Raw genomic sequence first — 16,918 nt, 5'->3', positions numbered from 1 at the left:
GAACATTTTTCAAAAATTTCTTGCACAGTAAAACTAGGGTAATCGTGTTTTATGCAATCATGTACATTTAAAATAATAACTTTTTCACTCAGCGATAGTGGAGAATTTTTAGTACATCTTTTCGTTGGACTGAATACCTCCATTTTTTAAATATTGGGATAATAATATTGTGATTACACTACAGCGTAGCAGTATATTTATAGTCTGTATATATTACCTGACCCCATTTTTGCATGTTACAAAGCGTTAAAAGATAGGTACCTATACAAAAGGATTAAAAGTATTTATTTAGTATTTAATCTCTTTTAAAATAAAGGCATTTAATCCGTGAAAATTAAATTCATAAATATTATAAGTACCTGCGCCTATGAACTACCACGAAATGTAGCCAAACAGAACGGAATTCCCCAGTTTATTGCTCTATACACTTCTGAAATAGAGTATAGTAAAAGAATCTTATTGCGCATATCTACACTAAATAATCAAAAAGTGATTAGGAATAATAAGTGATTGTAAGTGAAGTTGTGAATAATAGTGCATATAATATTTAGTGTTCAAGTGTGCTTATTTATTAAACTCCAGGGAAAATAGTAAACAACTGGTGTCAGAAATGGGATAAAAAAGAGGGCATTTTGCAACACAAAGTATTAGGAGAGCATAAGTTCAAGAGGAACAGCGGAACGAATTTTTAAATTTTCATGGTAAATACGAGAAAGTGCCGAGATGGACCAAATGAATCAAAATCGAATTCATATTCGAATTTATGAATAAAAAAAAGAGTAATGACGACAAGAAAAACAAGAAGAGGAAGAGTAACGTTGACAGGAAAAACAAGAGAAGGAAGAGGAGGATGATGAAAGAAGATACCAAGAGAAATATTACTAAAGAGAAAAGATTCCAGAAATCGGAAACAAGCTGCTTTTATGGGCAGAAAGAAAAAATAAAATGAAAAAAATAAGGAAAAATAACAGAAAATAGTAAATGGAGATCATAAGGGAATGTGTAAACAACTTAAAGTCCGAAATTACCCAGATAAGAAGGAAACCATCGCCATCGGTGGGATTGAGCTCTCATAGCATCTCACAGAATATAAAGCCTCCAAAGTTTGATGAGGAGACTTCTTGGGCAATATACAAACGAGTATAGAGAGAAGATTTGGCGACTAACATCGAAGGCAGCAAAGGTAAATTTTAGATCAGACCAGGAGTCTCTAAGAAATTCCAAGATAAAATTGCTGCCCAATATTTCGTAAATATCATTAGAGATCCAAAAACCCAACCAATACTGCGGATCACAAAGTTTAAAAACAGTCGTGAAGCGCTGGATAAAGCCCTTAAAATGGAAACTGCATATAATATGTCAAGGCCAAAGATCAAAGCTATTTCCATCAAAAAAAAATAAGGGCGATGCCGAATAGTGATGGTCTACAAAATTTTACTTTACAGAGATCATCAAGCTAATAAGGCAGGAATTAAAAGAAGGAATCCAAGTCTTTAAGTCACAAGATATTGAAAGCTGATATAGAAGATGAGTTTATTTTGGAAATGGATCTTATTAGACAGCACGGAGTGATCATTTAACAGGCTAAATATTCTTAGATTCAGTTCAGAATAATATATTTTGTCCAGTGCAAGGGAAGGCGCAGCTGCTTTAATGGTTATGGCAGAAGATTCTGTTCGATAATAGTGAGAAATCATTTTGGAAGATTGGAGAAAATTCTGGGAGCCGCATTGGATTGATTGCAAGGACAAGAAAATGCCTGTAAGTATCTTGTGGCAAAGTCACTGATGACATTCCCATAAGGATTGCCAATATCCTCCCCAATAGTCTTAAGATAAGCAAGGGTGACTTGGCGACTTTATACCAACCAGTAAAATCTGTGTACAGATAAGAAGAAACTCGACATGAATCTGGACATCTTCGCAAAGGATTGAAAACATCTTTCTTCGGATGAATTAAGCAAGGCGAAACAGTTTATCAGTGAGAACCCAGATATCTTTAAAGAGTCTAACGATAAAACTGGAGTAGTTTAGCATAAAATAAATACTGGATATGTTCAACCAATCCGCCAGCCACTTCAAAGACTACCTATTATTAAAAACTAGGAGGCAAAGTTCCTTATAAATAACATTCTTAGGGAGAGGATTACCGAGAAGTCAAACAGTCCATGGTCTTCTCCAGTCGTCTAAGTGACAAGGATGGATCTCGTAAATTCTGTGTGGATGACGTCACCAAAAAAGATAGTTACCCACTTTCTAGATTTGACGATACGCTTTCGCCTCTTTCTGGTTCAAGCTGGTTTTCGACATTGGATCTACAAATTGGATATTGGAAAGTGGACATTGAGGAAGAAGACAAAGAGATTGCGTTTTCTACTGGAAATGGCCTCTATTATTTTAATGTTATACCATTAGGTATGTGTAATTCTCCCGCTACCTTCAAGAGGTTAATAGAATTTGTACTACGAGGACCTACATAAAAGAAAGAAACACTTTTGATGAACACCTTGAAAGCCTAAAAACAGTTTTTAACTAAATCCAGAATGCCCAGCTTACATTGAACCCAAAAAAGTTCTCACTCTTTTAACAGAAAGAGAATTTTGTTGGGCATGTGGTATCGTCAAAAGGAATACAAACTGAACCGGGACAATTAAAAGCATAAATGACTGGCCGCGACCTCGTGATAAACATGAGTTAAGAAGTTTTTTCGACTCTGCACATACTACTAAAGGTTTACAAATATTGCTACCCCTTTGCATAGATTGTCAGAACATAAATCTCGTTTTCAATAGAACATGGAGTGCGACCTTGCTTTTCGAAGGCTAAAAGCTGTTTTATGTTCTAGTCCCATATTAGGATAACCGCAACAACCAGGAAAGTTTACTTTGAATATAGATGCGAGACATTGAGAATTGTAGCAGTGTTGTTAAAGCTAGAAAGAAATTATTGCGCCACTAACTATTGTCAGAGCGGTAGATTATTTCCATAAATACCTATATGGATAAGAGTTTCTAATTAGGACAGATCATGCAACCTTGAAATAGTTGTTGCAAACAAAACAACCAGAAGATCAAGTCGCAAGATAAAGAAGTTGCAGCAGTACAACTTCAACACTAAATATCGGTCTGGTAAGCTGCACTAACATCGCAGATGTTTTATCCAGGAGACCTTGCCAGCCACAATGCAAACATTGTGCCAAAGAAGAAGAACGGGAAGAGATGTGGCATGTAGTCTTAAATTTGAGGTTAGTGAAGAATGAAGTACAGCTAAGTTAATAAAAGACTAACGCAAAGACCAAGATATATCATTAATCATTATTTAAGAGAAGGAAAACGACTGACCAAGACCGAGATGGAGTGACCTTTCGTTAAAATAATCAAAAAGTGATTATAAGTGAGTAATGAATAAAAGTTTAGTGTTCAAGTGTGCTTATTTATTAAACTCATGAAAAATCCGTAACAATACAACAAGTTAAAAGTAAACAATGGTAAATTTTATCATTATGTATATAGATTTAAATAAGATATGTAGACTAAAAATATGTTTTCCTAGAGTGATTCATAGTAACAGATTAAGAGAGAAACATCCATTTATAAGATTTACTGATCTGATTATTAGACTATTCAAATTATAATGAAAATCAGATTTAAGAGTTCAATTTCATTTTAAAGCACGTTCTGGTACGGGTCCTCTTTGTTCCAGCAGTCATTCAAGAACTCATTTAAGCCCTTCATAATTTTATGTAATAAACTCCCAAAGCAAAGAGACAAAATCTTTAAAGAGCAAACCTTTAAAGAAGACAATTGGATCAGCGCTCTCGCCTTGAGCATATCAAAGAAATTAAACTTAAATAACTTACACTTACATGCCTGCCCAATTGTAGTGCCAACTCCAAGCATGCTGTATAGCAAAAGCACTTTTAATCTTATACAAAAAATATACCTAAAAACTGAAAAGTCGAAACCTGCACTCGACCTTTAATGAAGAACATCTTCAGTTACTTTCCACCCAAAAAAAACATAATTTATTGGCCCTTAACTCATCCTTACCTGCCACTGTTCCAACTGTTGACTCATCTCCACTTTCTGCTGGATCACCTCCAAGAGTTGACTATTGGCCTGCATCAGCTCTACCCTCGTCTTTGCCAACTCTACTTCTGCTTTCGTTCTTCTTTGCACCGCTGAATCCCGATCCTCCCTCGCCTTTGCGACAACTTCGTCATGGGCGAGCGAAGTATCATCCGCATCATGTCTCGCTCGATCTCTCTCTTCCAATGCCGCCTGCAATTCCACCTCACATACCGAGGCTTTACTACTGAGCTCGTTGATTCTATCCATGCGTTTTTGTAGTTCTTCGTCGCGCTCCTGGATTTCTCTACGCGCCTGCTCCAGTCTTTCTAGCAGTCTTACTACGTCCGTGTCCAGTACTAATCCGACGAGTTCTTGAGCAATCTAAGGTAAAAAATTGATTGGAGTTCAAAAGTTTCACTCTGTTTGATTTCCTTACCTCACTTAAAAGTCCTGGGGTAAACCTGCTACTATCATCTAAAGAAACAGTAGAACAATCCGAATGTAATCCACTATCGTCATCTTGGTGGCTCTTCATTTGTTGCACCAGTGATCTGAGTTGTCTGTAGACCGACATGCATTCCTGACTTAAGGTCGGTTCGGAAATGTCCATTTCTGCGAGAAGCGATCGGTGGTCACCTTTTAATAGTAGTGGGATGAGGTTAGTGATTTGTGAGTTAGTAACATTACATAGTTTATGATGGATCATATGTGGGTTTCAAGAAAGAAATCTTCAGATAGTTTTAAATTAAGCTACTGACCTATGGACCTTTTCCTAAAGATGAAAACCTCGACAGCTATAAAAACATTTGTTACGAATTAATTTTAATTAAAAGAGAAGTTGACAAGCAATCTGTGAGCGTTATTCAATCAGTTAAGTTGTGTGTGGTAACAGTGACATGCAGTTTTTTAATGTAAACGTGCTTTAAACTCACCATTTAGACGCTCCTCGATACTTAATTTTTCTTGAGGTAGCGTGTATTCCTTTAAGCTTTGCTGGTATCTAAGAAGAATTGTAATTAGCTAAATATGCTAAAGTCATAACTTCCGATTACCTCATATCTTGCTCCCTAGCATGCCTTTCTAACATCAGAATCCTATCAGACGCTTCCTCCAGTGCTGAAGCAAAATTATCACGTTCTTCAGCTGCATTTCTAAGTCTTCGCTCTAATTCTTTATTTTTATCTGCTATTAATTCCAGTTCGTCTTTGAGACCATCCACACTACTCAGATGTTGCTACAAGAACAGAGAATTTTTAATGAACAGGTAAAATAATATTTTTTAAATAAAAATAAATACCTGTAAACTAGATTTTCCTAATGAGATCTGCTCCTTATAACTATCTAATTGTTGTCGAAGCTGTGATTCTACTGACTGGGCTTCTTTTAACTGGTTCGTTAGTCTTGAGTTCTGTGATGTTAAGTCTTCCACCTAAAAATTAGCAATTTAGCACACTTTATTTTAAAATGTTATACGCTGGTGCTTACCAACTGACTTTTATCCCTTTCCCATTGTTTCAGCAAAACTTCCTTCTGCGCCAACTTTTCTTTAACTTCAGATAAATCATTTTCCAGTTCCAGTATTCTAGCATCCAGCTCCGATTCTTTGCTAGTCAGTTTTTTTCTTAGAAGGTGACGGTCTTGTTCCACGGTCTGCAAACAATAAGATTTACTACCTAATATATCTGCACGTGTCGTAAAACCGTACTCCCCGATGCACTTATGAACACGCGATTCCCCGGGAACAATTCGGCTCAATTAAAATTGCGGAAGTTGGGATAAATTGCTTAGGGGAACCACCCGCGCTAACGGAAACGCCTGAACCGCATTATCTCTGAAATATCTAATTTCAAACGCCCTTCGTTCAGTTTTGGCCCTTTCTATTCATTCATATAATGTGAAACGAGGGATGTATAGTGAGATGAAATAACAGAACATTTTTTCAAAGCATTACTAATTAAAATAATTTGTTGTTGCAAATTGGAGTAAAAATACCAATTATTACTAAAAAATATTAATGAAATATTTTTAAGTACCGCATACATAGATAACCAATCTGAAGTGGCCAAGATTGATAATAAATGCGATCTCAAAAAAATTATAAAATGATTCAAAATACTAAGTTACTGAAGCTCAAATTTGTTGTACCTGTAACGATTATGTAATATATTTTGTAAAAAATGTGGAATATCTTATTGGTTTTAACTGTAATAATTAAGGTAAGTTTTAAAATCACATGTTAGAAGCATCAATTAACCATTTCTTCTCAAATATCAGATAACTACATCCATTGTCATCGAATTACCAAAAGGAAAAATTGAGGGCTTAACCGACACAACCAGAAATGGAACAACGTATCACAGTTTCTTAGCTCTGAGATATGCCCAACCACCTATTGGAAAATTAAGATTCCAACCTCCAATTCCTGTAGAACCGTGGATTGATGTTTACGATGGTAGAGCAGAAAAGTTCATTTGCTACCAAGTGAACCAGGACAGTTACAAAGAAAACGAAGATTGTCTTTTCTTAAACGTTTTTACCTCGGTGGACTTAAACAGTTCTTTTACAGCTGATAGGACTGTTATGGTATGGATTCATGGTGGAGGATTTATATCTGGAGCAGCCTACATGATCGAAGGAGGAGTAGGACCGAAATTTTTCATGGATAAAGGAATTGTGCTGGTTTCTATCAATTACAGACTAGGTCCCTTTGGTTTTATGTCGACTGGTGATACTGTAATGCCAGGTAATTTTGGTTTAAAAGACCAAGTGCTTGCGTTAAAATGGGTCCAGGAAAATATTGCATATTTCGGAGGCGATCCTAATAAAGTTACTATATTTGGACAGAGTGCCGGATCTGCCTCAGTATCTTACCAGCTATTAAGTCCGTTATCTAAAGGATTGTATCGAGGTGCAATACTCGAAAGTGGATCAGCGCTCTCGCCTTGGGCTTATCAAAGAAATGAAACTAAAATAACTTACATGACTGCCCAAATGATCGATAACAGTTTCACAAGCCAAAATTCGACTGATGTACTTCAGTTCCTTCAAAGCGTTTCAGCAATAGATATTGATAACGCATCTTTTGTTTTAGCAGCTTCATTTGATAAAGCTGCCACAGCTCAAATTTCAAAAGGTTTTGTGTATGCTCCTGTAATAGAAGTTGCTCATGAAGAAGCATTTTTAACGGAAAAGCAATGGGGATTATTTGAAAGTGGCCATTATAACCAAGTTCCCATTTTTATAGGAATGACCAATGAAGAATCAATGCTTCTAATGGATTCAAATATGACTGAAACCTGGAATGCTTATGATGATAATCCAAGCATTATGGTGCCATATGATCTACATATTACTGATTTGGATATTAAGAAGTCAATAGGTTTGGAAATTTGGAACCAATTCACTGATGGTGAGGGTTTTAATAATGACTTCGCAAAAGGAATCAGGTATCACAGTGTCCACGACTTTGATAAGGCATCAATTAAGCAAGCTGAGTTAATGTCGAATCATAGCGATGTGTATTTTTATCAGTTTTCATATAGTGGATCAATGGGGTATTTTAGTTATAGGTTAGCAGGCTGTGGCAACGTTTCCCATGCAGAAGAGGTGAATTATTTCTTTAGCAAGTGGTACAGTAACGATATTCCCGATAATACTGACATGTCTTACTTCCCTGAAGCAGATCAGAAGGTTCATTTTAGAATTATGGCTTTGTGGACCAATTTTGCTAAATATTTAAATCCAACACCCCCTTTAATTGATGTAGAATTATTTCAAAATGTTACTTGGGAACTCGTAAAACCTAATGAGTTTAAATACCTGGATATCGGGAAGGATTTGATTATGGTGGCAGGTTACCCGAAGGAAGAAAAATACTTATTTTGGGATACTTTGTATAAGAAATATGCTGTTCCACCTTTAGATACATTTTAACGTTGTGTTTAATAAAGACATGTTTTCATGAAAACTGAGTAATTTTAATTGATAAGAAACGTTATCTGGAAAAATGATAAAGCAATTCAACATATATGGCTTTTGAATCTCAGATTTGTTGTTCCTTTAATGATTAAAAAATAATCCTTAATGATAAAAATAGATAATTTTATTTACTTTGTTTAATATAGGTTTTAAAACAAAATCTGGTTTATTCATTTTGTTTCTTTGTAGCAAAAAGCCAAATTTACATTTTCTTCTTAATAATCAGAAGATGAATGTCTTTACCCCAATGGACTTAAACAGTTCTATTACTAATTAATATAATTTCTGAGGCGTTTTGAGCACGAAGGCCTATGTTGATGAGTTTAGTCATTATTACAGGGAAATTCATTGAGAGAGTATGTGAGCACATGGAAATCGTATGCAGGATCATCCAAAGGTAATGCGTGAAAACAGGCCTCTCTGTCAATTGTGATAAATCAGAGCTCATATTTTCTACCAAAAGAATTCTCAATCCAATCCAATGTCGAGAGTTTAGATCTCCAATGATGTACCAGAAACTTCTGTATTTGGAACAGAGGTTAAGTACTTGAGGATCTGTCTCGATAGTTAGCTGACGTAAAACAAGCACGTTAAAGAAATAGTAAATAAGCTCTCCTGTCGAAATTCCAAAGGATAGTCGGCAAAAAGTGCGGTATGAGGCCTAACGCTATACATATGGCTCGGTGGTATAGTGGAGGGTTAAGAAGGTGAGGAATGAATAAAAACTCTATACTGCAAAGGCTGGATTGTCTTGGCAAACGACCGTCGCTATTAATAATCTCTTAGGACTGCCGGAGCTTCGACTGTCATTCAGAAAGAATTGCCCATTTTGCTGATCTCTGAATACAAAGTCAAACAACATAAATATGGCTAGGTGCCTCTTAGAGTGTTGCTATAATAAAAAGAGTTGCCAAACATTTTGGCTTAGCTTCGTAAGGACTTGCAATTATGGTACACAGATGGTTCCAGAATAGTTCACGCGACAACGTTCTTTCACAAGTTTCTCTAGACACAAGAGAGGAAGTAAAAAATAGACCGGAAAAGCACATTACTCGGACAGTCAGACTGTCTTAAGCGAATATGTCAAAATATTCCGATTTTTACAGAAAATTGCTTTTATTTCAGAACCCGAACTACTTATAAAAAATGCGCATATAACAGTTTTTGTATCTAGCGATAAAATCACTAATTTTGAGCAACCCTGTATGACATAGAACAAATTTTTATAGTGAAAACTAATGTACAATACTTCCGTAAATTACGTTTATAATTTAAATTTTTTGCGCATTCCAGTGCCGTAGTAATAAAAATTTATTTGGTGCTGTGTTTTGGTCAAAAAATTAAGAAAATAAGTTGCTACTATTTTTGGTTTAATTGAATCATGGTGTATTTGGTTCATCAGCTAAAATCCGTGATGCCAAATTTTCAAAAAAAAATCCATTTTCCGTTCTCCGTAAACGTCTAAGGTACAATCAACCATCAATCACCCTGTATGTGCCAGGTATCTAAATAAATCTATATAGTCTATAGTGATTCATGCAATTTACCATTTTTTAAGTAAAATCTTAATTACTTACTTATTTTGTTGAGTATTACATCACTCTTTAATTCATTATCAATTTAGAAAATATTATCTCACACGGTCAATTATTGAAAATAAGAAGAAAATAAACTTATTCACGTATTTAGAAGAAATATTAACTTAAATCTTTAGCGATACCTTTCGTTTTTTCATATTTAATTAAATATTAGTCTAATAAATTTTAAATACAATAATTTATTTAAAGTCTAACATATTTTTTTTTAACACCCAGGAGCTGAGGTTTTATCTATCGACCTCGGAGCTTGTTTGTTCCTTTCAATATCCTAACTTTATTTTTTTGAACTGAAATTGAAAAGGGCCAAGAACATATTGAAAAACCTATGACCTAATTTTAACCAACGTTTCGGTAATTAAATCTCCTACTGTTATCAATGTATATAAAATAAAATATAAAAAATTAAATATATAAAACTACTTATCTTTTCCGTACTTTTATTGTTGCCTTTTATAACAATTCATCAATACTTGTTTATAAATTTTCCAAATTGATACTTAATTAAATAGTGACGTTATACCCAACAAAATAAGTAACTAAAAGTTTGTTACTAGCTCTAGAGGGAATAACGATAATAATACTAATAATAAACACACTTTTCGGATAAATGTGCCCAAAAATACTGGCATCAGATTTTTAAGCAACTTATGTATTTTCGCTTAAACGATTGTTATATAATTATTTGAATTTTTTTTACATTTCCTACCCTGTATTAAGTTAAGCTAATATTTCACTTTTACAAAAAATGCACAGGTTATTAAAAAACCGCTGACAGTATATCTTTAATAACTTAATTTAGTGAGTAATATTAGCTTTACAAAATTCAATGATAATTTGATGAACAGGGTCTCTCTTTGTATAATGTATAAGCCAGCGTCCGTCTTGGTATACCAGTAATATTATGTAAAATATAGGACAAAATAGCATAAAAAGTTTAAAGCTCGAAACTACTCGTTTTCAACGAGTAGTTTCGAGTAAAATTAGATCAGTACTAAAGGGTCAATTACTATTGATCTGATTTTACAAAACTTCACAAAGGAATGATTTTCAAATTCAAAATAAGCTTTATTATCAAAAGATCCCATGCCCATATTGTGGACAAAGATATTAATTAATAATAATTAGATTAAAATGAGAACCTTGCAACAGCTCCATTTTGGCCAATTTTCATCTTATACATGCTTAAATATAAGAAAAAAAGACCGCACCGATTGATGCAAAAAAGAGGCAAATCCAACTATTATTTGAAAAGGTATACGAGTTTTGGGAGCTGCCCCCATTTTCGTTTGGTGAAGCTTACAGAATGAATTCCAAACTGGTGCAAGAATGCAATGAACAAGTTGGGTAAAAAATAGTCAGTTCAATTAAGTTGGGTTCCGGGACAGAGTAAAGTCGATAGAAAGCTAGCGGACCAGTTCATATGCACGAAACATCTCTCCCACAGGTCGGTTCCGAATCTTACATTAGATTGAGCAAGAAGCACATTTCTCATTTTCTGGATATCTACGAAAAAACTAAGGAAAACTTGACTAGGAAAAATTAAGCAGCTGCCGACGAGGAACTGCAGTATCGATTCATGAAAAGGAACGGATTTAACTGGAGTGCTAACAAGTTACTGTAGGCTTAACTTGAATCTCTGATTCTCTTAAGTATGGCTCCCAGCCCATACGCACTAAAACTATGGAATCTTCATACCTGACACAAAAGTAAATTAATAACCTGGACTGGCAAGCTCTACTTTCATTCATTTGGAGAATGGTCAGCAGTAACGACGAAGGTTACCGGAATTTTCGAAAAGGGAACTCTTAGGCTTAACCGCTGGACTTAAGTCCACCCAAATTACTACTAATGGGTCTACCAATAAGAATGATATAAGTTTAAATTGCTAAAAAATAAAAACGAATTGGTTAATTTCTATGATTGATGTTTCATGTTGTAGTTTATTATGTAACATTATGTTTTAAACAAAATATCATTAAGATGTCCACCTCGGCTACGGCGGAAGACGTTTAGACGATGAACCCAATTTTCAAACACTTTTTCTAACAAGTTGGGCTGAATTTCGCGAATAACCCTAGTTATGGTAACTTTCAACTCATTGATGGTTTGAGGATTGTTAGAATACACCTTCGACTTCACATATCCCCAAAGAAAAAAGTCCAGGGGAGTAAGATCACAGGACCTTGGTGGCGAAATTATTCGATCTTCAAAACGCTCTCTTAATAAATTAATTGTGGCTCGGGCGGTGTGTGATGTTGCTCCGTCCTGTTGAAACCAATTCTGTTCGAAGTCTCCACCATCAATTGCAGGCCAAAGAAAGTTTGTTATCATGTCGCGTTTGTTGTCATCCTCAAAAAAGTATGGACCGATAATTCCACCGACATGCAAACCACACCATACAGTCACTTTTAACGGGTGTAATGGCACCTAAACTAATTTCTGGGGATTGTTCTGACACCAGAAGCGGCAATTTTGCGTATTGACAACGCCACTAAGACAAAAATGGGCTTCATCTGAAAAGATGATTTGTTTCCCAAAATCGGCATTTTGTTCCAACTGCAACAGGGCCCAGTCGGTAAACGTTCTTCGCAAACCATGGTCAGCAGGCTTCAATTCTTGAGTTAGAACCATCTTATATGGATGTAGGCCTAAGTCTTTCTTCAAAATGCGCCACAGAGATATTGGTGAAATGCCAACAAAATGCCAATGAAAACAACAACTTTGTTTGAGTTCAACGCTTCTAAAGAATGGGGGATTGCAACACCGCAAGCTTAACCGAAAGGCTATTTTGTCAAAGTCAAAGGGTTTTGTGTTTACACTGGGGCATTTGTGAGGTTCTGTGTTTTTTGGGAACCCGTCTTCATGCAGTCGTGTTGTATTTAACGGGAAATAGGGGATCTTAGAAATAAGTCTAAATAAAAACTTAAATGTGAGCATGTATGTGAAATACGAGTATAAGTGAAATAGGAATATATTTTTAAATCTAAATATTGTTTTTGAAAATACCTAACTATTAATATATTATATATAAAAAAAAACGGTTTTTTGTACATGGCTTACTAACAACCTATAGTTATCTATCTATAGTTAAATTTTTCAATAAAGACATTACGTAAAATAGTTTCCGATATAGCAATACTGTCCCTTTGAAGAAGTCAGCGCCCTGTATATACAGGGTGATTTTCAACATACGCGCATACACTTGGGAAATGGTAGCTGAAAATCAATAATGAGTAATAATGAGAAAAAAATTTAGTAAAATATTTTTGGTTTCCGAAATAAATTTAAACAAATGTCAACAAAACGTGTATCAGACGAACTTATTTTGTTTATTAATAACGGATAGTAAAGAAGTCATAATGTTTGGAATTTGTTGTTTGGAATCTTTAGCAGTACTTAGTTTGTTAATGGTTTCGATCGTTATTTTCACACGAACAAAATAAAAGCGTCAAATGTAATGGCGCACATTTTTACAAAACGAAGAACTTGTCGACATAGTTTTGGTTTACGGAGAAACGCATCAGAATGCAGTGGCAGCAGCTGATCTGTATGCCCAAAGATTTCCCCGAAGATATCACCCGAGACGTGGGGCTTTCTTAGGTGTTATTCAGCGGAGTAGAGAAACTGGCAATTTGCGGCCGCGGCCTGGACAAGATGGAGGAGCTATTAGACCTAGGCACATTCTAAATCTGGAGGAGGATATTTTAGAAGTTATCGAAGAAGAACCTGGAATTAGCACTAGGACAATTGCAGCGCGATTTGCAATATCGCAATCTACAAGTTGGCAAATTTTAAGGCACGAGTTGCTGTACCCGTTTCATGTGCAGAGGGTACAAGCTCTACTTCCAAGAGATTTGCCGCTTTGAGTACACTTTTGTGAGTGGTTCTTACATCACCAGCAGTTAAGCCCAAACTTTACCATGAACATTTTAGTTACGGATGAGGCAAATTTTACGCGCAATGGAATTTTCAACTTTCATAACACTCATTACTGGGCTTTGGAAAATCCGCATATTACATGGAGAACATACTTTCAACAAAGTTTTTCTGTAAATGCGAAGACTACATGCTTCTATAATAGAAGTTGGTCATTACAAGGAAGTAGGGTAGGTTGCGGCACAGCCCCACAATTTCTAGTTTTTGTAATATGACAGGAAATAGAAGCAGCATTTTTACCTAAATTTATGCAAACATATTAGGGTTGTTTATTTTCTAAAACCTAGTTATAAGATATATGACATTTCATAATTATTTACTGAGAAATAAATTATTTTAGAAATAAAAATATTGCGGGGGTTTACAATATTAAGTCCCCGCAGCGTTGTAGATTTTTTTAAACGATAAAGAAAGTGAAGAAAAATAATTTATGTTAAGAGTCTACAAAACTGAAGAGCTTGCTAAATAAATAATATTTTTCTAATATTTCAAAACAATAAATATAATATTCTAAAAACCTTGTAACACCCCTACAAAACTATTGTTTATTACAAATTGTAAATAGTTCTCTTTGAAAACAATCGCGTTATGAAATCTTAGAGTTCATCTCAGTAGATTTTAAGATACTATATCCTCGTCAGCAATAACTGACTTTTATAAAATATTGCTTCGTCCATATCATCCTCCTTGATAAATAGCAATAATATTAGCCACGTAGTGTCTAAGATTATTGCGAGAAAGAAAAACGATAAAAGAAGTCTTTGCTTTTCCCTGGACTTTAACCACCGCATAATTTGAAATCATTGATTCAAACCTTTGCAGTAAGTTTTCTTTCTCTTTTTCGTGAATCTTGTCTTTAGATAAAAAGTGATAGTCAGAGCTACTATCATAAACAGAATACTCAGCATCGGATTCTGAAGAGGATTGTTCGTTGCCTTAATTTCTTTCTTTTCGTTATTAGGGACAGGTTGCTTAGTCACATTTTCTTTAACGCGGTTTTTTAGCTATTTCGTTTTCGGCTGCTTATTTTTCCTTCCGCTCCTTATAGGGCGTTGATGTTAGCAACTCAGATTTTAATCCTTTCCTCTAATTTCAGATTCTATTTCTTTTTTTATGTCAGCTTCTAGGTTAGCAAAATATTGGGAAAGTTGATTCTTGTTAAAGCCCATGGTTCTCTCAACCCTTGTCTTTCGGGGAACATGCAGCGAGAGCCTATTTCTTTTTAGAAAGTTACGCGTAAAATGCAAGTTGTAGCTCAGAGAAAAATTTGTGAGTGGAAAATTGCTGTGGTTAGCACATCTATATAAAAGAATATCTAAATAATAATTAGTAAATTATTGTAAGACCAAAAAATCGCTTGTCGAGATCTATACAGTGGCGTACGGTTTCTGTGTTTTCTTCTGAATTAAAAGTTGCTCGAAATCTTACCAAGTTTATTTTGCCCTCATTTCTTAAGTAGATCTCTTAATCTTGATTCATGAAACCTGATTTTTTTTACTATTTGACGAATGGAAATATACAAGCAAATAATAAATAGAAATATAAAATATTAATTTACATCATGGGGCAAAATCCCGCAACATGGGGCTTTGCATCTTTGCCTTTACCTCTTGATTGCTGCGGGTTTTTACCCCATATAACCTCGTGTAAACCAATTATTCTTACAAATTGTAGATGCCAAATTAAATGAAAACAAATCACACCAATTAAGGGTAAAATAATTAAATCATTACATAATGATGCGCTCTTCTAAAAACTAACAAATGCATGCATTATTTATTGACCAAATTTCTTATGTATGTAAAAAATAAACTAATCATTATATTCTCTGTTCCAAAATGTCTTCTTGCCGTAAAGTACTTTGAAAGCAACCTTAATACAACACGACTGCATTTAAACATGACTAAAACCTGAAATGCTTATAATGATAATTCAAGCTTGCTGGTTATGCGATATAATTTAATTTCATTATGATATGGATATTAAAAAGTCAATGGATTTGGAAAATAATTCACTAGTGGTCGGGGTTTTAATAAAAACCTTGTGCTGGATATCAGATAATATACATACCATAAATTAAGTAAGGTAAATTAATGTCACATCACAGCGAACCTTTAGATACTTTCTAACGTTCTTCCTAATAAAGAAATGTTTTCCTCCGAACTAAATTCCCCCATTTCCTAAAAATAGGTTTATTAGGCCGCCTGTTGTAAATCCAAGCTAATTAATCCATGTGTTGATTTACTACTCGTATTGCATTGACAGAGCACATATACTCCGAACCCCAGTGTTTTTCCTATTTTCGTTCAGCCTAAAATGAGATCTTATAGATTAGAAGTCGTCCTAACGAAACTAAATTGAATTTGGAAAATTTATTATCCACAAGCCCCTATTGTATTTTATATTTAGACCACAAATATAAAACAATCAGAAGAGAAAATCTAAAATAATGATTCTAGTAATCAGACCAGGTAACGTCATTCAGTACATTACCGCACCGGAAGTCTAGCACTTGTTTACCATTTAAGTACGTGAAAATATGTCCGATTTCCTCTGTTTAACTTAGATGAATACGAATGGGATCCTTTTGTTAAGTATCGGAGTGTTTTAAGAATTATTTACATTCATTAGTTTTTAATTTTTAAATATTATGCCGTAGCTATTAAGATATAATTAACTGTGATATTAGTTGAAAGTTTCTTATAATCATAACTTATTAATATGTCGTAACGTTAATATTAAATTTGTTCTCTTTCCTGATCTTTTCATTTACAATTGACATGTTTTAAAAAGATGTTTATTACTAAACACCTGTATCATTTAAGTAGTTAGTTGGCTAATATAGTTCATCATTTATTGCAAATATTTTAATATTGTGGACTAGCCTTTAGCAAGGAATTCTTTCCATATCTAGTTAAATATAATCATCATGGTATATCTTTGTTAGTATCTGACCACAAGAGGCAGAAAAGGAAAGCTGATACTTAAAAAAGAGACAAGTATAAAGATCAAAATTCCTTTCGATAAATATTAATATTCTTTAACGAGAATTTATTTCTTATTCTCAAGTTTGCGTTCAAAAACACACAACGATCTTATAATCCGGCTTTTATTCAATTAAAACCCACCAAGTGACACTGAAGTTATCGACTTTCAGTTCAGGTTCATGCAAATTATATATTGTAAATTTATACCTGTGGACTAAAACAGAAAAAGTACATTTATATTTTATCGATTATTCTAAATGTGTTATGGAGAACTGAGGTCAAGGGCGCTTAAGCGGAAAATTAAATCAATAATACTATAGACAACATGAAAAACTCTTTGCCTCATTTAA

The 16,918-nt window shown here is 34.4% G+C and overlaps 2 protein-coding genes across 3 annotated transcripts in view; one reads left to right on the top strand and one right to left on the bottom strand.

Moving 5' to 3' along the window:
* The window catches only part of LOC126740081 (bicaudal D-related protein homolog), a 75,053-nt gene that overhangs the window by 2,364 nt on the left and 55,771 nt on the right, over positions 1–16,918 (bottom strand). The window contains exons 3-8 of one of the 2 annotated variants that reach the window (XM_050445953.1): positions 5,555–5,719; positions 5,367–5,498; positions 5,122–5,303; positions 5,002–5,069; positions 4,506–4,705; positions 4,049–4,450 (exon numbers count right to left, since the gene is read on the bottom strand). In XM_050445953.1, coding sequence (XP_050301910.1) covers positions 4,049–4,450; positions 4,506–4,705; positions 5,002–5,069; positions 5,122–5,303; positions 5,367–5,498; positions 5,555–5,719 — 1,149 coding nt within the window. The remainder of the gene's footprint in view (positions 1–4,048; positions 4,451–4,505; positions 4,706–5,001; positions 5,070–5,121; positions 5,304–5,366; positions 5,499–5,554; positions 5,720–16,918) is intronic. The other variant, XM_050445954.1, reaches the window with a different exon arrangement.
* Positions 6,143–8,036, top strand: LOC126740080 (juvenile hormone esterase-like). The gene is made up of 2 exons (XM_050445952.1): positions 6,143–6,285; positions 6,344–8,036. Exons 1-2 carry the CDS (start codon positions 6,247–6,249, stop codon positions 8,000–8,002), a joined length of 1,698 nt encoding a protein of 565 aa, XP_050301909.1. The 5' UTR covers positions 6,143–6,246; the 3' UTR covers positions 8,003–8,036.

The sequence above is a fragment of the Anthonomus grandis genome, chromosome 9, assembly GCF_022605725.1.
Source record: "Anthonomus grandis grandis chromosome 9, icAntGran1.3, whole genome shotgun sequence".
In the NCBI taxonomy this organism is placed as follows: Eukaryota; Metazoa; Arthropoda; class Insecta; order Coleoptera; family Curculionidae; genus Anthonomus; species Anthonomus grandis.
This window is presented reverse-complemented; position numbering and strand designations above follow the sequence as displayed.

Excerpts from the sequence above, each read along its gene's own strand:
- LOC126740080 (XM_050445952.1), top strand. The coding sequence starts at position 6,247 with ATGTGGAATATCTTATTGGTTTTAACTGTAATAATTAAG. Across the intron at positions 6,286-6,343 it reads TTTTAACTGTAATAATTAAG|ATAACTACATCCATTGTCAT; the intron begins GTAAGTTTTAAA and ends CTCAAATATCAG.